Raw genomic sequence first — 22,446 nt, 5'->3', positions numbered from 1 at the left:
ATATGTAATACTTTGTCCGTTTTAAATAATTTCATGTAAACGATTTTTTACTGTGAAGCATTTCCAGTGCTCATCAGTGCGCATCATCAGTGGTACTACAGCTCGTTATGAGCCAAAGTATTCTTCAGAACAATCTTCCATTCGCTCCTGTCTCTGGCAACTCTTCTCCATGCTTTAACTCCGATGGATTTTAGATCATCTTCTATGTTATTTTGATACCTAAGTTTTGGTCTTCTTCTGGCTCGTCTTCCCACTGGTCCTCTTAGGTCGAAAATTTTTCTTACTGTTGCATCTTTATCTCGCCTAATTACACGTCCTATCCATCGAAGGCGTGCTAATAATACATTTTACAACGTTAGGTTCCCCAAAACTTCTGTATAACTTAAAGTTGTAGCGCCTATGCCACAAACCCTGTTCTTGGACTCCTTCATATATTTTCTTTAAAATTTTTCTCTCGAAACGTTTAAGCAATTCTTGGTCTTTCTGTATAAGTGACCACGTTTCTGACTCGTATGTTAACACTGGCCTTATTAGTTTTTTATATATGCTAACTTCAATTTTTCTGGGTAGTTTTGGGTCCATCTGTTTCCTCAAGCCACAATAGCACTGGCAATATTGGCAAACATTATTCTTCTTTTAATTTAAATAAGACGAAGGTGTCCACACCTTCCAGTTTCAGATCATCAATTAATAGTCTAGGTATCTGGTTGCCTATCTAGGTATGTCTATGTCATCTGCATATCCGACCACTTGTACAGAGTTATTAAAGATGGTGCCATTCGTATTAATATGTAATTCTCGAATTACTTTTTCTGGTGCAAGGCTAAATAAGAGACACGACAGTCCATATCCCTGTCTCAGTCCATTTTTACAATGGAAGGGTCTTGAAAAGTCGTTTTGGATTCTGACTACACTCTCTACGCCTGTGAGTGTAAGTTCCGTTAGTTGAACAAGTTGAAGCGGCATTTGAAATTCCACCAGCCTGTAGAAGTTTTTGTCTGTTGACTGAGTCGTATGCGGCTTTGAAATCCACGGATATGTGGTGGGTGTCGACTCCAAAGTCAAGCGTTTTGTCAAGAATCTGCCTGACTGTGAAGATTTGCTCCGTTGTTGATTTATTGGACCGGAAACCGCACTGGTAGTTCCCAACTATTTGTTCAGCATAGGGGATCAATCTTCTGTACAATAGGTCTGTACAATACCTCTATAATTATCACCCACTATCATATCTCCTTTTTTGTGAATTATTATATATATATATATATATATATATATATATATATATATATATATATATATATATATATATATATATATATATTATATTATAGTTAATCTCATTACACCTACTTTCCAGTTATCGGGCGTTTCCTTCCGTTGCCAGATTTCGGTTACTAATTTATGCATGCGTTTAAAAAGGGTGTCACTACCATTTTTAAAGAGTCCGGCAGGAAGATTGTCCAAACCGGTGGCTTTGTTAGTTTTCAATTTTGAAATGGTTTCTCTAATTTCTTTTCTTTAAACGCCTTTAAAGGTTGTCAGGTAGTTTTGCGAGAATTATGCCGCTATTTGTTAGTTTTCGTGACATGAAATAACTGCTGTGTAGTCAGGGAATGTTTCTGTTACCGTATTTTGTATTACTAGTATTCTAAGGCATATAATACATAGAGTACTGTGAGTTGAACACTACCTTGTAGTACTATAAAACAAATACGATGATAATCAGATTTGTTCTTGATTACCTTAGTTTGAAAGGTGTTCTTACTTCAATATGACTTTAGGAGATTGTAGTAAGCTGATAAATAGAAATAACTCAGAGTATAAACGAAAGCATAATCTCATTCGAAGAAAAATCAGGGAATCCAAAGAGTTATGGATGCGAGAAAAATGTGAGGAATTAGAAGAATTGCAACGAAAACATGACGAATTTAACACACATAAGAAAATAAAAGAAGTTACAGTACACAAAAGAAATACACCCATAACATTAACGAATAATGAAGGTCATGCACTATCCCTAGAAGACGAAGTAATGGAGGAATGGGAAAACTACATTAAAGCATTATTTAAGGATAATCGAAGATCACTACCTAACTTTAGTGCAAATACAGGACCATCAATCTTAAACGCTGAAGTGCAAAAAGCCATACACCAAGCCAAAAACAACAAAGCCAGTGGACCAGATCAAATATACAGCGAATGGCTAAAATACTCTCAAATGACAATATAAAAGAACTCACTGTACTTTTCAATCAAATATATGATACCAATGAAATTCCATCGGACTGGCTAAAATCGATCTTTATTCCTCTACCTAAGAAACCAAACGTTAAGAAATGTAGCGATTGTAGACTCATTAGTTTAATGAGCCATGCCGTTAAAATACTGTTGCATATTCTTCTAAACCGAATTAACAACAAGTGCGAACAAATAATTAGTCAAGAGCAGTTCGGGTTCCGGAGATGCCTTGGAACTAGAGAAGCACTATTTTCTATGCAAACACTCCTTCAACGATGTTGGGAGGTAAGAAAACCCGTATATATGTGCTTCATTGATTTTGAAAAGGCATTTGATGGCGTTCAGCATACCAGACTAATTACCGCCTTGCAGAGCATCCAACTAGATGAGAAAGACATCAAACTTATTGCCAAACTTTACTGGAACCAAACAGCCATTATTAATACCAACAACAGAGAATCAAAGCCAATCAGTATTGAACGAGGCGTAAGACAAGGCTGTATACTATCTCCCACCATCTTTAACGTGTATTCTGAGAATTTATTTAGGGAAGCTTTAAAAGATCAAAAAGGAATTATCATAGGAGGAGAAATAATTAACAATATACGGTACGCCGACGATACTGTGATTCTAGCTGAAAACATCGACGATCTGCAGGAGCTAATCAATAGAGTTGACATGGAATGCACAAATTGGGGACTGTCGATAAATATCGATAAAACTAAAGACATGGTGACCAGTAAAGTTGATATCGGCGCAACCCAACTGATATTAAACCAACAACCGCTGCAGAGAGTTCAGAGATTCAAATACCTTGGATGTTGGATTACCCAAAATCTAGATCCATCCTTCGAAATTCGATGTAGATTTGAACAGGCAAGAAACTCATTTCAAAAATTCAAGCCTCTATTATCCAAAAACTCATTACATTTGGAAATCTGTGAAAAGTTTACAAGATGTTACGTGTGGTCTGTACTTTTGTATGGATATGAAACTTGGACTTTAAACGCCGATATCATGAATAAAATCGAGGCGTTTGAGATGTGGTTGTATCGAAGGATACTAAAAATTCCATGGACTAGCAGAACTAGAAACGAAGAAGTTCTTCGAAGAATGGGACATCAACGAACTCTATTAAATATTATTAAGAGGCGTAAACTAGAATATCTTGGACATATAATCAGAGGACCAAGATATGAGTTCCTTCGGCTAATTGTCAACGGTAAAATCGAAGGAAAGAAATGGATAGGACGGAAGAAACTCTCTTGGTTGAGGAATTTGCGGCAGTGGACAGGTTTGACAACGGACCAATTGCTACACGTAGCGCAAGACCGAGATCAGTATAAAAATATTATAAGCATGGTAGTCGCCGACGTTCCGTAGGGATATGGCACTCTAAGAAGAAGAAGTAAGGTGATGGAGAGATCTGCTTGATTTTGCAAATTAGCCCAGGATGCCAGATGTTGTCAAAAGCCTGGTTTATGTCGAAGAATACTCTACTTAAGTAATGTTTATCTTTTAGTGCTTTATTAATAGTTTGGACAATTTAATGTACTTGTTGTCCTCTTGAATGCTTCTGTATAAAAAAATATGGTCTCGTATCCAATTTTGTTAAGGTATATCGACATTTAATCTACCGGGCCTAGTCTTTCAAGCATTTTGAAAATACTGACAGCATGATTATGGGTCTGTATGAAGAGACATCTGTTGGTTTTTCCTGGCTTGCTAGTTATATATGTATGTATATGTATAATGGCTTGCTAGTTAGTATTATTTGGGCACTTTTAAGACTTTTTGGTCAGTACCTAAGGCGCAATTTGGCCTTAAATATGTAAGTTATTAGGACTATGCCTTTAATCTCTTCCATAATTTCTTTTGGCATCAACGGTTAAACAGGAATGTGCCATAGTAATCGTCATTACTATGTATATAAGCCTTCGTCTTTCCTCTTAGAGTCTCGTTTTCCTATGAAGGTTGGCAATAATATTGGCTATTTTAAACTTGCTGCTCTTAAACAAATCAATCGATCTGCATTGATGCCAATTAGGTAGATTGTTTAACCAATTATTTTGCTTTCGACTAACAGATCTTCTGCCTTAAATCTTTTCCTGTATTAAAAGTCTCAATATTTCATATTTTGGTTCTCTCATAAGTGGTCTAGATATTCAATTTCTCTGGCTTGTACAGTGGCGATTAGTTCTGTTTCTTTATCAACCCTCTGCCAGTACTTGTAATTCTATCAGTCCATGATATTTTTAATTCACTGCGGTATAACCAGATTTCGAAAGCCTCGATTTTTTTAAATTGCATTGTTTTAACGTTTAAGTCTAAGTTCCATATAATGTTATTGAAAATATTTACCGTCGAATGGTACGTAGTCTGATTTCCAAATGAAGATTTTTGCAAGTTAGGAGTGGCTTCATTCATTTAAATACTGATCTGGTAATATCTATTCGCTTGTTTATGGCTGCAGTATGACCATTGGTTTCATTGATCAAAGTTTCTAAGTGATGTTCCCAAGTACTGATATTTTTCTACCTGTTCTATCACGTTACCATTTATCCTAAACCTCCGTTAGGTATATTCATTTGTTCCCATTGGTTGTTTGTGCATCTATTTATGTACAGCTATTAGTTTGTTGTCCTTGGTCCATCAGGTTAGAGATCTCTCTCTGGTTCCTAGTAGCTTTCCTTTATGTTTTTATATGTACTACCCAATTTCATTTTAACATAACAATTCTTTAAATTTTATGCGATAATATACAATAATAGAGAGTCATAATAGAAGGTGATTTTAATTGATATGTGGGCCAATTTAAGCGAGGATATGAATCAATAAATGGAGGACTAGATATGGATATAGGATACGGATAGAAGGTTACTTTCAAACTAGAAATAAAGTTAAACTTATTAAACTATTTGTACGGGCTGTTAGGCCGTTGTCTTCTGAGTTTAGTTCTCGACGTTTCGCCAACACTAGGGGTTGGCATCCTCTGAAGGCATAGAAATAAAGTACCGGATATGATAGGTTGCAATTAGCAACAACTTTAGCTATAGCGATTGTTAACATATTTTTTCAAAAGTCAACTTATCACATACAAAAGTGGAAAAAATTATTCTTATGTTTTGCCATATGCATAATAATTTTACCTCTAACGTGGACATCAGCTCCATATCCCAATAACGTCTCCACGACAAGAGGCTTGCATGATTCTACAGCAATGTGCAGGGCAGTATAATTATCCTAAGGCAAAATAAAATAAAATATATCGATTCGTTTTAGCAGAAAATTCGTGATAACCTTACATTTGTTGTTACGTCGACTTTTTCTCCTTTTTGCAGCAGTGTATTGATTATTCCAACGTGACCATATCTTGCGGCAGTGTGGATACTTCGGGCTCCGTCCTACACCAAGAAACAAATTAAAATTAGTACAAGTATTAATAGGATAATTAAGTTAGATTTTTACTCAACACCTTTGTATAGACAGGTTTAACAGTTGAAATGTGTAGTATGAGGTATTACAAGAGGACTCTAATCTAGAGATTCATCAATTTATTAGTAGAACTATTCTTAAATAAACAATCAAAACGTCAAACTTATTATTTTGCCCGTAACTTAAAAACTTGTCTATTTAGAGGTTTGACGTCAACAGACAACTTTTTTGGAAAAACAAGATACAAAAAAATCACAAAAAAATCGCTGTTTTTGAATATTGTTAATAACTTTTTTACTAATTATTAAAATTTGTTTAAATGTATCTGAACTTAAGGGTCTTATCGTGTTTGAACTGTGTGTAAAAGACGGGCCAGATTAGCCCAGTCTGGTTATGCAAAAATCATCGATTTAACGGCAAAATTTTTCGCAGGTATCTGAAGCTTTTAAGGCATAGGTGGGGGTTACTAGATGACAAATAGATGAAAAGGTACTCGTATTTTTACCTTGCGTTTTTTTTTAAACAATAATTTATGGTCACAATTTGATTTTTTGTCTATAAGTTTTTTCCCTTAAATTTTAAATAAACAATATTTATATCATTTTTTTATATCAAGAATATCTTTATTTTCCCGTTTTTTTAATTAAAATTGATAAATAATTTACGGAGATATTTGCAAAAAAGCAGTTTTTTTTGCACTAATTTATAAATTTTATTAATTTTTTATTGACAAAATAAAATGTTATTAATACATTTAAACATCAAGGAATTGCCGTTTTTTAAATTTGTGCGAAATTTCCCCCCGATCGGTTAAACAGTTTAAAGTTATTTAATTTATTTATCCCTGCGGCTAATTATTTAAACTATTGAACTTGCCCTATGAATGATGCTAGACACATTTAGCAAATTTCATAGGATTATTTAAGACTTAAACTATCTCAGAAGTTAAATGCATATTGCGTTTTCATCGAAATGATTTACAAAATAAACGTTTGAAAAAGTGGTATCACCAGGACCTCGTCAGGTCCTGGTGATTTCCCATCTTTAATCCGCTTAATGCCCATAGTTACTTCTTCGTTTGGTATTTCTGGGCCGTAGGGATTGTTTATTTCAGTCGGACTTCGTGCTGCATCTTCGAATAATTCTTGCATATATTCTTGTCATCTTCGCAATTTATCTTCAACGGTAGTCAAAATTTGGCCTTCAATGTCTACAACTAGTTATGCCTATATTGCGTTGTTTTCTGGTATTCTGTAATTCTTTATTTTCAACTTCCATACATTTCTCCGTCAGCCATGCTTCTTTTGCTCCTTTGGAAATTCCTATATATTGAAATTTGAGAGTGAGAATGCTTCGATGTTACGTGTTCTCTACTCTTCTTTATGGCTTGGAAGCGTGGACACTAAAACAAGTCCATCTGAATAAGTTGGCCGCCTTTGAATTTTGGTGTTACAGAAGAATCCTACGAATATCTTGGATTCAAAGAATGTCAAACGTGGAAGTAACTAGAAGGATAGGAAATGAGGCGGAAATAATATTAACTATCAAAAGACGAAAACTTGAGTACTTAGGACATGTGATGAGAGGGCAAAAATACGCATTATAACTTATTATGCAAGGCAAAATCGGAGGAAACCGAAATGTGGGAAGACGAAGAATATCCTGGCTTAAGAACTTAAGGGAATGGTTTGAATGCAGTAGTGCAGAACTTTTTAGAGCGGCAGTCAACAGAATCCGCATAGCCATGATGATTTCCAACCTTCGATAGAAGATGGAACTTAAAGAAGAAGATATATTGAAAATCATAAGACGTTGATAGATAGTAACCGCAGTGGATTAAAAAAATTAAAATTTTTCTCTTTATTTTCAATTTTTCGCATTTTTTTTTATTTTTATGTAAAAGATTGCTCTTTTTAAGTACTTCTAAAAAATAATATTGAAAATTCAACAAAATAATATAATTATTTTTCTCATTGTATTTGAATATAGTAAATTTAAACAGTAACCCACATAAAAACGTCACCATCTACAGCGAAAAAGTTAATTTGCATATCAAAACCTTTGTCAGAGAAGTAATGGCATTATTCATGAAATACAAAACCTCTTCTTATCAAGTATGCCATCTTATCGTTTTTCCTTTGTTAGCCAAATAATTACTCGTTTTCAGTCAAGGACTTTACCTACAGTATCTATAAATAAGTTTTTTTTACATATGTAAAGGGATTGATCTGCATAAAAATTAAGTTAATAGAAGAACTAGCTACAAAAACGAAGTAAATCACTAAAATTACTAGATTTCTACAGAAAATTAACAATACAGCAAAGTAATTATTAGATAAAAGTCTCTTTAATACCAATTTTAGCACCTACTATACTTGAGAATCAAATTTGTAGGCAGTAAATTCTCCTAACTGTGAATGCGATAAACCAACAACATCGTTGCCAGTTTGTAATGATAGATATTCTAGCAATTTATCATTTAATCATTGACATGCAGCAAAATTATCATATTAATGATCGTTTTGTATTTGTTAAGGTTTATAATAAAATGTATTTAGTTACATCAATATTTATGTATAACATTATATTTATATACAATACTTATATATAGAAAACATCTAAAGTACGATAATATTCTTTGTAAAAGTCATACATGACATCGCATTCTAGGACCGGTAGAAAGGAATAGTAGATCAACGTTGTCATAATATAGAGAGAGATAAATTGCTCATTGACTTCCTAGCTTAGCATTCAGTAGCGTATCGTTCACACTGTTGCAGCGATTTTTAAAAATTAATCTTAATATAATATAATATGAGACTTATATTTAACTTTGAAGTGTATACTTCTTATCACAAAAAAACACTTACTTTACAAATTCCATAATTTTGTACAAAACATACGAGACAAAGAAACTTTCTATGACATTTAATGACAAACTATAATTTTTTTTAATGACATTTTTTGTTTGTTACAAAAATTAATTATCAAAAAGGCAGGTAGAGAGATTTACCCTGCTGTTATTTCAATGAAAGGTTTCTTTTCATTTGAATTACTTATATTTTAAATATACTCATTTACATAATTATGAAAATCCAATTCTGAACTTGCCGATTACATAAGTGAACTTTTACTTTTAGTGAACATATAAACACTCACACATATATATTACAGTTAAATAAAATAAATCGAATCGAATATACCTAATATATATAAGAAATATTCATTTTTTTTAAGAACAAAGTATATTGGTACAAAATGTATTTTGGTTTGAAAACTAGGTTAACAAAACAAACTTCTTACATACGAAAGTAATCCAAATAAAATGGTTCGACCTCCACAGGAAGTTAAAATATTAATCATCTTATGAAGACGACTCGTCGGCTGATGAAGAGCTATCGCGATCACTATTATTTACATTGATAATTAATGGTTCAACTGAAATGTCCACTCTTGTGTCTAAGTCCCACATTCTATCTTCTTCTTTTATAGTGTGTCTTATACAATTTTTCCAAGACTCAGGTGTGACATTTTGTATGGCAGTAGCTAACAAGCACTTCACCTCCTCCATTTTAAAACTCAAGTTTTCCCTTGCCACTTGGTGTTTTATTTGAGCCCATATAAGCTCGATAGGGTTCAGCTCACAATGATAAGGAGGGAGGCGATGTATAATTATGTTGTTTGCACGAACCATTTCATCGACTGCATATTCCTTGAAAACGGGTATATGTATCCTCGCGAGGTTTAATAATTGTACTTTCAACATGTCATTGAATGGTATATTTTTTTGAGAGAGCCAGTTGATTATTTCACCTTTTCGCCAGGCAGTCGTTGGTGATGGCTCCAACCATCTTTGAGCGTCCATTTCCTTATGGTAATCGTTGGTTTTCTTGGATTCGAATAGTAACAAGCCGTTGTCCAAAAAAACCCGAGTCGCTGCCTATATGTGTTATTATGAGCCTCCGTCCTTTACCCACTGGTGTTTTTAATCCTAATCAAAGCTCCTCAATGAAGGCTTGTCGACGACTTTTAATTTCCAAATCTTGCCACACCTTTGAGACAGTATGACCTTGATTTAGCCAAGTTTCATCTAAATAGTATACTTTTCGTCCTTTACGACGATACTACATTTTTTTTAAGTATTTTCTCCCCCACAAAACAATTTCATCTTTTTCTAAAAGAACACTATCCCTGCTTCTTTTTATATATTTAATGTTCATTTGTTCTAATGTTCGCAATAAAACACGTCGTGATATTTTGGGTATTGAATTATCGGAATTTATTTCAACTTCAACCTTCTTTAAGGTTGGGATTTCGTTCCGAAAAAAGAAAGCATGGAATTTCCTCCGAATAGCATATTTGGTATGATCTTCAAGCTAAATGCGTTTTCTACCTCTGGTTTCAATGGTTTCAACAGGTCCATCATTCAATTTGCCTTCACTTTGTTTAAAATTGTTTACAATTCTGTATACACTTCTCGTCGAAACTTTAGTCAAATCACTACACAGGGTAACTACATCGTTGACCGACATACTTGGTGTTGCCAGATGATATTGAAAGATGATGTAAAATAATGTTGAACAGTGATGTAAAATACATAAAATGATAATCATGCATCAATAAAATGATGCATCATGTATACCTGGTAAGTATTTAATCATATTTGCTTTAACCTTGGTCACTTTTTTTTTAAGTTTGTCTTAATTAATGTAATACCACTGATGATGGACTTGTTAGTCCAAAAACGTTCTGTGATATTCTATATGTAGGATTCTTTTTAAATAAATATACCTTTTTATAAAGAAATAAAGTGTCCATTAAAATGGGAACAAGAATCATAGGAGACTTCACCACAACAAAAGGGCTCCTGCAGGGATATTCCACATCTCCAACCCTATTCAAAATATACTTAGAGAAAGCCTTGACTACATGGAAAAGAAAATGCGAAAGCATGAGAGTACCGGTACGGAACGAATACCTATATACGTTAAGCTTTGCAGATGATCAAGTAGTGATTGCACAAGACCAAGACGAACTCAGCTACACGATAAATAAACTACAAGAAGAATATACCAAGGCTGGCCTAGATATTAACCTCGCGAAAACAGAGTACCTATCTACAAGTAAAAAAGACATAGAAGATTGATGACAACGTAACAATCAAAGGAAAGGATTAATTTAAATACTTGGAGTTTATAATCACGAAAAAGGCAACAACAGAGGAAGAAATTACACAAAGATTAGGACAAACAAGAACTGCAACCCGAGAACTTAACTTAGTATGGTGGGATAGACACCTAAATATGAAGACAAAACACTGATTTATAAAACATTAGTGAGAAGTATTATGACATATGGGGCTGAAAATTGGATCATAAACAAGAAAAACAGTAGTAAGATAGTGGCAACAGAGATGGAATGCCTGCGAAGATGCTACAGAGTAACAAAAATGGATAGGAGAAGTAAGAGAAATAAAGCAAAGAACATCAATAGAAACAGACATACTAACATATATAGAACAAAAAAGACTAAAGTGGTATGGACATGTAAGAAGAACTAACGACAGCAGGTGGATAAAAAGAATAACTCTCTAAGAGAGTTTCTCTCTCCTGTTGCCGATCAGAATGTAGCTTCCACTATTTTTTAAATAATTTTAAATTGTTTGTCCTTGTTTAGTGTAGTGTTATGTACAATTTTATATTTATGACATTCTGCGATTGTTGGATAGTCCAAAATTGACGAAATGCCCCTGAAGATGCTCTAGGAAGCGAAAGTACTTGGGCAAGATTTAATTAATAAAACTGTGTTCGATATCTGCCTTTCATTTTATCAAAGTTTATTTATTCGAGCATTCAACCTTATATCTATTTATTAATCTTTCAAAAAGCTTATTTATGAGTAAAATAAAATCGTGGGTGAAATAGCCAAGCGGGCTAGACTTCATTGTGAATGATGTATTGGATCGATGGTTTAAACCCTGACCAAAAAACAAAAAGGGCTATGTAAAACGTTTGGTGTTACTTACTCCACAGATTCCTATTGGTCGAGTGTTTACACCCAACAGAGATGTGTCTCAAATAAATTGAAAATTCCATGTAGACAATACTTTTAAGATGCCTTTATGAAACGTCATTCATAATGAGTAAATAATTAAGAAGTTGGACACATTGTGCTAACCAAATTTTAGTTAATACCCACTAAAATGTACGGAGAGCTATCAAAATGTTGTGAACCGATATTATTTTGATTTTCTTATTAGTAAACGGCGTATTTAATTTGAACTTCGTACAATTAGTACATCATGTTACATTTATGAGCCACAGTATTCAGATTAGAAATACATTAAACATTGTGCTCACCTTATTTGGCATATGCAGATACACCCCTTTTTTGAAGAGCATCATTGCACAATCAGCATGCCCATTGAGAGATGCAATATGCATCAGTGTCGAACCATCTTTCGTCCTCTCGAGAATGCTTGCTTTAAATTTGTCAGCCAAGAGCTCAATGATATTCGCGTGTCCATTTTCGGCAGCTATTAACAAAAAATTGTATTAATTTATTTTTATGTTCTCCACAAATTTACAACAAATTACATAGTACATAGTAGTATTTTATATGATATCTATATAAATAAACATCATATAAATAATTAAAAGCTGTCAATAGTGTAAAAGGACTGGAGGCATTTCAGTGATTTCTGAGGATTACTAATTATCATTATACATAAGCAAATATGCACAGGGTATACCATATTTTTTATATAAATAGAAGTAAAATACAAAAAAACACTAATACAACATAAAGTCAAGCCCGGATTTGAATATAATTTATTATATATTTATTTAATAACATATATATATATATATATATATATATATATATATATATATATATATATATCTACGGCATTAAGTGAACTCCGCCCATGTTAAAATTCAGGTTCAATTGAGCTCCGTGGTCAAGTGGATACCGATATACGGAGCTCACTTGACAATTCCGTAATATTGGTTCAGTCGATTCATCAGCATGTAGAGTTTAATAATTTATAAAAAATTTTTGGAGCCCGTAAATACCCCTGTATCATAAATGTATATCGCTTAGTTCACGGGTATATATTATAGGGGTCGTTCAGATCTTCTTCATTGTATATTTGAACCATACGTTTATCGGTTTAACTAAGCTCTAAGAGTTTGGCAACTGTGCGATTATACCGTATATTTTCAACATATACCCTGAACGGTTTATATGGGCTCCTTATTTTTATCTACTGTTTGTAGACAGTGGAATGTCATACGCATAACACTGTGTAATAGAGGATATCATATTACCTGGTATAACTACGTACTAAAATGTAACTGGTTCTTTAAAAAACAGGTATGAAGATACAAAAGAATTTGGGCTTATTATTGAATGGAATGTTCGCTTGCATAGAAAATTTTATTTTTTCTGTATTTTTAAAGATGTTGTTTTTTCATTTAATATAATTTTATTAGTTCAATGCCGAACTTGATGTTTTTTTTAATTACAGAAATTTCGTAATATATTTTGTTTACGTGAGTGTCTTTGTACATTTTATGTAAGCAGCTGATTAATAAAAACTACTTTTATTTTATTCAATCTTCTGCGATATATTGTATAAAGCTTTTTTAATATTTTAGTTCTGGTCTTATTTGTGTACTACATGTGATATCTCGATAGAAGGTTATCTCAAAATAAATATGGTTAAGTGCTACAATAGATATTTTTGTGTTAAAATGGGTAGTAGTGTGCACAAAAAGAAAGAATGGTTAATTTGTCTAACAAGGTATATTCGGCAGCACAAGCATATAGTACAAGCGTCTATGTTTTAAGGGCGGAAGGACGTGCGCCTCATTTTTAGCTGAAGCTTGCGAATAATAATATTTCTGGTCCTCAATTTACCTTTTAGTTTTAAACAATAATCTATGACTGACCCGGTGTGATACAAACCATTTTGAAAACGTCTATGTTGAGGAAATTAAAGGAGCACCCACGAGTTTTTCAGGGGTTTTGGCTGAAAATTTATTCATAGTTTATTTTTATTGTGCAATAATAGGTGTCTCGTCTATATAATAGAAGTCCTAGTATCTACCGGTATGGATCGTTTGTTTGTGTAAATGTTATACAGTGTAGGTGCCTTTATGCTACCCCAAGCGAGACCGTTCTTCATCTGCTACTCTTACCAGTGAGTGATACAAAAAATATTTTCTTATGTTGGCATACGCAGACAATGTAAGTGAGCTTGTTATCTAAGGGGATATCATATAGTTTTTGGAGAAATATTCTGTAATTTAAGGTGTCGTAAGCGGCGTTTAGATTGAAAAATACCACCCCTGATACCGGATATTTTTCGTACCCGTCTTTTTTTTGCCAGGTTTAAGCAAGGTAACAACTTTGGCTTGTCTCTAAATTTTGGCTATCTCCATAATTTGAATACAGTTGTTCATCATGCGGATAAGCCATTGTAGAGTGTTTTTGGTCCAGGTTTCGTAATAAGCTTTGTGCTCAGATCCTCAATGTCGGTAGTTGTATTATTTTTCATTAAATATGTAGATGGTGGATCCAAGCTCAACATCGTTAAAAGGTTCTCTCGGCTGACTGGTTTTGTCCTTTCTTACTTTAAGTTATTCTTTGCTTCTTTTGCGACAGAAATAGCATGTCTATATCTATGATGTGGTTTTCAGCGATCAGCTATATACCAAATACCCTAGGTTAGGCCCTATATGTGTTTCCTGCACTAGAGATAAGTTACATTCGTGTTTAGCTCATATGTCTGATAAGTTTAAGTAAAGTAAAGTTTCTTGATCTCTAGATATACCCTTAACAGTTATAGACATATGTTATTAGAACAGTTGGTTCTAACAAGGACCAATTTGACAAAATCATATTAAAGGGGTGACTGAAGAATTAGCCGATTAATTAATTAATCATTACCCGGGGTATGCCCGATTGCGGTGATCTTATTAGTACTTCAATCTTCCTTAACGCGCGTTCTTTGAATCCCATAAGTAATGCCTAATCTTTTACTTTTTATTAAAAATTTAGATTTTACATGCCGTGTATTACTTTTTGACGATATTTCGAATCAGATTTGTATAGTAATAATTTTAGGTATTAAAGAGCCTCTTTGTGAAAAATAAATAAGTTTGTGATATCGGTCGCAACTCATATCTAGATAATAACAAAATAAACAGTTAAAATAAGTGTAAACAATTTCAACTACATATATCGGTGCCACTGTTCAGGTGATGGGTTTATCACAGATTATCAAAGATTACATTTTAATTCAATGTTCTATTTACGTATTTTCAATATTAAAAAAATTGGGAGACATGTTTATGCTTTTATTTTTTTAAATTTATTCTATTTTCTTTTTAGAGTTCCGTCTTTTTTGAACGACCTGTGTTCTTTTTTTAATTGGGCACTTGTCCAAAGCTATGACAAATACTCTGTCCTCTACTATTCTACATTAATATGACTGATTCATTATTTTCTCTAAACACTCTGTCCTCTGCTATTCTAAATTAATATGACTGATTTATTTTATCTTTCTTGCAGCAATTTTAATGTTTATCCTGTGTATCTTCTTCTTCTTCTTCTATTTATATAGACATGACTTTCATTTTTTAATGTGCCTCCAGTAAGTTGCCGTTCCATCGTTTTCGTGATCTTCCTACTGATCGTCTTCCTACGGGTTGACTGTCTCTTGCCGTCTTTACTACTCTATTTGTTGTCATTCGGCTTATATGATCGTTCCATTCTACTCTTCTATTTCTTAACCAGTTCTTGATCTTCTCCATCTTGCATCTACGTCGTATATCTGTATTTCTAGCTCTGTCCCATAGTGTCTTACCATCAATTTTTCTAAGTGTTTTCATCTCTGCTGTTTCTAATATCCTTTTTGTTCTCTCTGTGTCAGGTCTTGTTTCTGCCGCGTATGTCATTGGTCTGATGACTGTTTTGTAAATTCTGCCTTTCGTTTCTTTCCCGATAGTTTGATTGCTTCATATTGTTTCATTTAGTCAGCCTGCGGCTCTGTTTGCTCTATTCACTGGATCTTCCACTTCAGTTTTGAGCTTTCCGTAGCTAGATAATGTGATGGCTAGATATTTAAACTCCATCACTTGTTCTATTATCTAACCTTTCAGCTCCAATTAACATCTTAGTAAATTTGCTGTTGTATCCATGAATTTTGTCTCTTTTGGGGAAATTAACATGTTAAATTTTCTGGCAGGTATATGAAATTGGTGCAGCACACGTTGTAAATCATCTTTATTTTGAAAGAGTAGTATTGCGTCGTTTGCACAGCAATTTTAATTTGTTTTTCTTCCATTTGGTATCTTTTTTTAGTTCTTACTTTTTTATTATTTCATCCATAATCAGGTTGAACAATAGAGGACTCAGGAAATATCCCTGTCTTATCCCATTGTCAGCTTTATTAGGGTCGGTTGGTTCTTCTTCTGCTTTTACTTTTATTGTGTTATTTTGGTATATATTTTCGGTCGTTTTGATTTTTCCTAGAGGTATCTCTCTTGCGTACAATAAGTGGATAACGTTTTTTAATTTGTGTTTCTTCTGCATATCATTATTTCTTCTGTGTATTAAAAGTTAAATTTTGCTTATTATTAAGATTTCCTTAACGTGTTTATTAATTGTCTTGTTTCTGCAGTACGAATATATGTGTATCATGATAGATTGTAATGCATATTTCATTTGCGTTTGCCAATTACTTTTTCACTTCCTCAGCGATAGGTCTTTTTTTTCTCATCAATAACCTTATTCTATCCTCGCTCGATACAGCTATTCTAAGATATTTATATTTCACTATATGCTCTATCATTTGGTTTTTATCTCAAATTTGCACCTATGACGAAATTTATAATACATATCTAATATCTGGTGCTTTCATATGAAACTGGAATAAAACAATTGGTAGATAATATTTATTTGTTTTGAGTACACTTTTTTTAGAACCTAGTACATAAAGGAATAAATATTTTTCTGTTTAGTGTTTTCCAAGTCTGTAAAACATAAACAGGCTTAAATATTAGATTATACATTTATTAAGAATATTCAATATCGAAATTGAAGATTTTGTATCACAAAATATGAATAGGTTTTTACATTTTGTTTGACGTTTTAATCTTCTAATCGGAGTTCATTTTTCGAAAAACTATAAAATTGTGAGAACAAATTGCTATATAAAAGTATGAGGCAATATTCTCATGCTGTGAGCTTTGCTGCTCTGTTACTTGTATAACGCTTAAGCTATTTTTAATTTTTTGTCAATATTTTTGAGGTGTTTCCTTAAATGACCATGTTTAAGGTTAGTACGTTTGATTAAATGAAATTGACATTAATTTAATAGTTTCCATTTTATTAGTACTGATGGTATATAACTAGCATCTGTTGGTACTATATATCAATTTTAACATGTGGAAGTGAGAGCACTCTCTTGTTAGTATTTTCAGTGTAAATTATGTGGCAGCCGTAGCTCAGTGGCTGTGTTACTGGCTTAACAAGCTGGAGGGCCCGGTTTCGAATCCTAGCACCGACAAAATTTTCAATTTCTAATTTAACTGCGCTGCCACCGTGCTTCGGAGGGTACGTAAAGCCGTCGGTCCCGGCTACGAAAGTAGTCGTTAAGTCATGTTAGGGGCGCTTGCGCGACCTGAAAACCCTAACACTAGACCTTAGCCAGAAGGTTACACGAACTTACTTACTTACTAGTGTAAATTATGACGAAACCAGAAATAACCCATAATTCCCCCCGTGTGATCTTAGTATTTCCATTGATTGAATAATATAGGGTCTCCAATATTTCAGTCAACGGTATGTCAGAGTGGTTTTTATTAATTTTTATATATATTTGCAACATGAAGAAGAAAGTTCAGTATAGGCAGTTAAACAGCTAACCTGTCAATTTAAAAGTAAGAGCAAGTACCAACTTGCTGAAAAGCATACCCATACACAAAAGGGATGATAAAATGTACTGCACAAACTATAGCGGTATAAGCTATATATTAATTATTAGGATATACAGATTTTTTTCTAATAAACCTATAACGATTGAGTGAATAGGTGAACTATCAAATAGGAGACTATTAGTGTGGAATTAGAAATAAATCATTGATCAATTATTCACAATTAGGCAGTTAATGAGAAATGTTGGGAATACAAAAAAAACATTAAACTAGTTATTTATAGATTTTGAACAAACACATGATATAATAATAAGAATAAAACTATGGAATACTATGGCATAACTAGGCTTAATTTAACAAGGAGTAACGTACAAGTAAAGTAATATTTCAAGGAAAATTATCGACTTATTTTCAAATGTACATTGACCTCAAACAGAAAGAAGACATTAGAAGAAAATGTAACGTAAAGTTTATAAATGAATTTACACAAAATAGAAAAAAAGAATGGAATAATCACATAATCAGAATGGAGGAGACCCGTGACGTCAAAATTGGAAGAGATAAGTCACGAATCGGCAGAAGAAGTATCGGACGATCGCGCAAAAAATGAAGTGATAACCTTCCATAGAGGTATTATTCCACCAATGAACAAGTAAAATTGCTTATAAAGAGAAATAATAACAAGAAAAAAAAAGTAACATCTCTCAGATAAATAAGCGGAACAACAGAAACTGAGTATAAACGTGAAATTCCAAAATTAACATTAAATAAATTACCGCAAATCGTACGAACTGAAACAAGTGTTATTTTCTGCTCATATATATAATAAGAACTATATTTAAACCAAGTGACAGAAAAAAAATTATATATATATTTACTTCTAAATGATTAAGGTCTATAAAATTATTATTAAAGTTAAAGCTTATACAACGGAATACAACGCTTTATATACGGAAACAATAAAGAAATAGATATGTTTAGTGGTTATGAAACCGCGTGTCGTCTGCCATGAATTTTATTACAGAATCAAGTTACCAATACCATAAGACACCAAAATATTTTGTCTGAGTAATGACTTACTACGATAAAAAGAAATAGAATACTTTTATAATACACAACGTTATAACGTTGTGTAAACGCATGTTAATAACAATTGGTAATAAAGACATAAAGATACCCACTAGAAAGTTTAAAATTTCAAAACGACAGTAAAATAAAGTTCAAGTATATTATTTTCATTATTTGTTCAATACTGATGCCATCAATTTTTATTTTACATCTAGTTGGTTCTTTGCTGACTACTATTGTTTTAGTTTTCTGAGATGAAATTGTCATAATAAATTCATAATGCCAGGTATTTTATTTCCATTACCTATGTGGTTATTCCATTCTTTTTTTCTATTTTGTATCCATTCATTTATACACTATACGTTACATTTTCTTTTCGATTTCTCAGAGTATTTCCTGTAATTCTTCTCAGTACTCTCATCTCTGCCGCGTCCATTATTCTTTGCGTTGTGGCTGTGTCCGGTCTTGTTTCTGCTAATGCTATCAATTTCTATTTTACATCTGTGTTCCTTTGCTCACTACTATTGTTTTAGTTTTGTGAGATGGGATTGTCATATTAAATTCTTTTGCTCTTATGTTAAATTTGTGGACAAATCTTTGCAGACTATCTTCATCTTGGGCTATTAATATTGCGTCATCTGCGTAACGGAGTACTTTAATTTCTTTGTTTCCCATTCTGTATCTTCTTCGTTTGTTAACGCTTTTGATGATTTGATCCATAATCAAATTGAAGAGCATGGGGCTCAATCTCAACGAATCCCCTTGTCTTATTCTGCTGCCTATTTCTATAGGTTCTGTAAGTTGTCCCTCTATTCTGACTTCAATTTTGTTGTTTTGGTCGATGTTTTCGATAGTTTTTATAATATTTAGGAGAGCTTCTCTATTATACAGAAGATGGATTACATCTTTCAGTCTTACTCTGTAAAACGCTTTCTTTAGGTCAATCAGACACAGGAATGCTGGTCTATTATACTTCAGTGATTTCTCAGTAATTTGCTTTATCACGAATTTTGCATCTGTACACGATCTACCACTAAAAAAACCCGGTTGTTCATCTGCTAAACTTATATTGTGATTAATTAGCACTTGTAAAATTTTAGTTGTAAGTTTTCGCCTAGTATTTAACAAGTTTATACCTCTGTAGTTTTTTGTCTGTTTTTATCTCCTTTTTTATACAGTAGAGTTAGTTCGCTCCTTCTCCATTCTTCCGGCATTTTATTGTGTTTTATAATTTTATTAATTAATATTGTTAATTGTTCTGTCATTGCTGCTCCACAATATTTCAGTATTCGTTTGGTATCTCGTCTTGACCTGCTGCTTTTCTGTTCCTCAGGTTTTCAAGTATTTTCCGAACTTCATGTACATTTATATTAAGTTCTTTATATGTTGTAATTTCTGATGTTTCCGGTTCTAGCGTCGTTTGTTCTTCTCCTCTATATAGCTTTTTTAGGTAGTCAATCCACGTATCATTTTCTATGTATTTTAGTTCTATTAGTTACTTTACCTTCGTTCTTTGACGTCTGATGAAGCGCTATATTTCCTTTTGCAGACGAGAAAAATTATGTTCCATTTCTTTCGAAAAACGTTCCCAGTGACCATTTTTTATTTTTCTTATAAGTGCATGTGTTTCGTTTCTAATTGTCTTGTAATTATGTTATGCCTCTTGTGTTTTGGTTGACATGTATTTCAGGTAAACTTTTTTGTTTTCTTTACATTTTTCCTTCACTTTACTTATATTTCTTTTACCGAGAACTTTCTTGGCCGAGGCTAAGATATTAGACTTAAGTATTGTTCAGCTTTCTTCGACTCCATCACTTTCTGTGATATATGTATTTCTGTTTTTTTCGGTTCTTCTTTTCTGGAATAGGTATCTTGTCGAGTCATCCTGTAAGCTTTCGACTTTTATCTTTGTGGTGTATTTCGGTGTTTTGTTATCACATATATGTTAGTGCTCTCTATTCAACAGAATATAGTCTATAATAGATCTTTGTCCTCTACTGTTTTCAAAAATGTATTTGTATTGTTCTTTGTGAGGGAAAAATGTATTATTATTACATACCTGGTTTTTGCTGCAGAGGTCCGTTAGAAGGTTTCCGTTTTCATTTCTGATATTTTCGTTATATCGCTGTTTTATCTCTGGAACTAAATCATTGCCAACACGGGCGTTAAAATCACCCATAATGATTATATATTTATCATTTGGGGTCTCGTTTATTACAGTCTGAAGGTGTTCCTAGAAGTTTTCCCTTGCGGTGGTATCTTTGTTGTTCTCTGGAAGTGAATTGCTACCACATTCAGAGATTTAACATCCAGTATAATTTTTACACTTACTATTTTTATACTTGGTGTAAAAAATTTTTGTGTACTAACAGAGCGACTCCTTCTTTGGCTCTGGTTTCTTTGGCAACACCACTGTAAATCATGAGATGGTCATCTATAATAATTTGACCCTTTTCCTTTTTTCTTTGTATTTTTTAACGCACACATGTCTATATTTTTTTTCTACAAGCTCTTTTGTAATTTTCTGCTCTCTTGTAGAGACTTTACGTTCAAAGCACCGATGCGAAGTGTATTTCTCGTTTACCACAAATTCGTTGTCCTCTTTCTCCCGTTAGTCGTCGTAATGAAATCATTCCTGTCCCGAGGCATAATTCTGTTTCTATGAGCTGTATGGTTTTAAAGTCTATTAGTAGGGTGCTAAACTGGCTGTAGACCCCCTCCTCCTTTATTTGGGCTTGAAACCGGCAACAGTTCTGTCGAGCTACTCGATCTACCCAAAAAAACTGCAGGCGGATTTGAGATATGTTACTTAAGGATGTACTTAATCTCTATTAATTCTTTGATCTGTTTTTTATTCTCTTTCAGATCTGTTTTGTATTAGGTAAATTCTTATTTCATTCCTTAGGTAAATTCTTATTTCAAAGCCTCCGGCGTACTTTCAGGTCTACATATTATATAAGTATTTTAGTTTTTTTTTTTTTCATTTTACTTTCACCTCTTTTTGTACTTACTTTACTTTCCGTGTCCGGAACACCAACAGCTTTAAATTTTGTATTTCCAATGGTTGGCTACATAAATGGCCCTGTCATTCGCTAAAAATAAATCTTCTTCTGTGTAGGTCTCTCTCATCTCTGTGCATGCTAGTAGATTTTTTGTGGTAACAAACTTTATAATCTTACCGAAGGGGCTTCTAATTTCAGAAACTGTTACACGATTACTCTATTTGATATACGTACATTTATGTACTAAATGTTTTAGTGCCAATGCATTTTAATAAAAAATTCTAATTAATAAAAACGGAAATTTTCGCTTTTCCAAGTTTATAATACACACTTTCTTATGTTTGAAAATATATAAAAGTAATATAAATTACCGCCTTGCTTATTAAAACTAAAAAGTAAAATAAAGGTATATGGCGGTTAACAATTTATATTTAACTACATAAATTAGCCAAATAGTCCTTAAATTCCTCCATGATTAGATTGATGGATATTTAAATAAATTTCAAGTTCCAGAATGTATCTGCTGTAAAATTTGAAAATCTACTACTAATACAATTATTGGCAACATCGCAGGAGTTTAGAAGTATATGCAATATCGTAAATACGGATCCCAAAAATGGTTTATCCTTTTGTGGAGTCCACTTAATCCTACGTGTTGGTCGGAGTCTACATAAAGCGCTACTTAGATAATAAAATACACGGTGTATATTCTACTGGAGTTAGTATAATACCGTTTTAGAACGGAGCTTACATTAACC

At 33.0% G+C, this 22,446-nt stretch overlaps 1 protein-coding gene across 3 annotated transcripts in view; it reads right to left on the bottom strand.

Moving 5' to 3' along the window:
- The window catches only part of nompC (no mechanoreceptor potential C), a 160,044-nt gene that overhangs the window by 74,320 nt on the left and 63,278 nt on the right, over positions 1-22,446 (bottom strand). For all 3 annotated transcript variants that reach the window (XM_072532233.1, XM_072532230.1, XM_072532232.1), the window contains exons 8-10: positions 12,033-12,208; positions 5,544-5,642; positions 5,388-5,481 (exon numbers count right to left, since the gene is read on the bottom strand). In XM_072532233.1, coding sequence (XP_072388334.1) covers positions 5,388-5,481; positions 5,544-5,642; positions 12,033-12,208 — 369 coding nt within the window. The remainder of the gene's footprint in view (positions 1-5,387; positions 5,482-5,543; positions 5,643-12,032; positions 12,209-22,446) is intronic.

This window comes from Diabrotica undecimpunctata, chromosome 5, assembly GCF_040954645.1.
Source record: "Diabrotica undecimpunctata isolate CICGRU chromosome 5, icDiaUnde3, whole genome shotgun sequence".
Classification (NCBI taxonomy): Eukaryota; Metazoa; Arthropoda; class Insecta; order Coleoptera; family Chrysomelidae; genus Diabrotica; species Diabrotica undecimpunctata.
The sequence above is the reverse complement of the archived record's forward strand: the minus strand, read 5'-3'. Positions and strand labels throughout refer to the sequence as shown.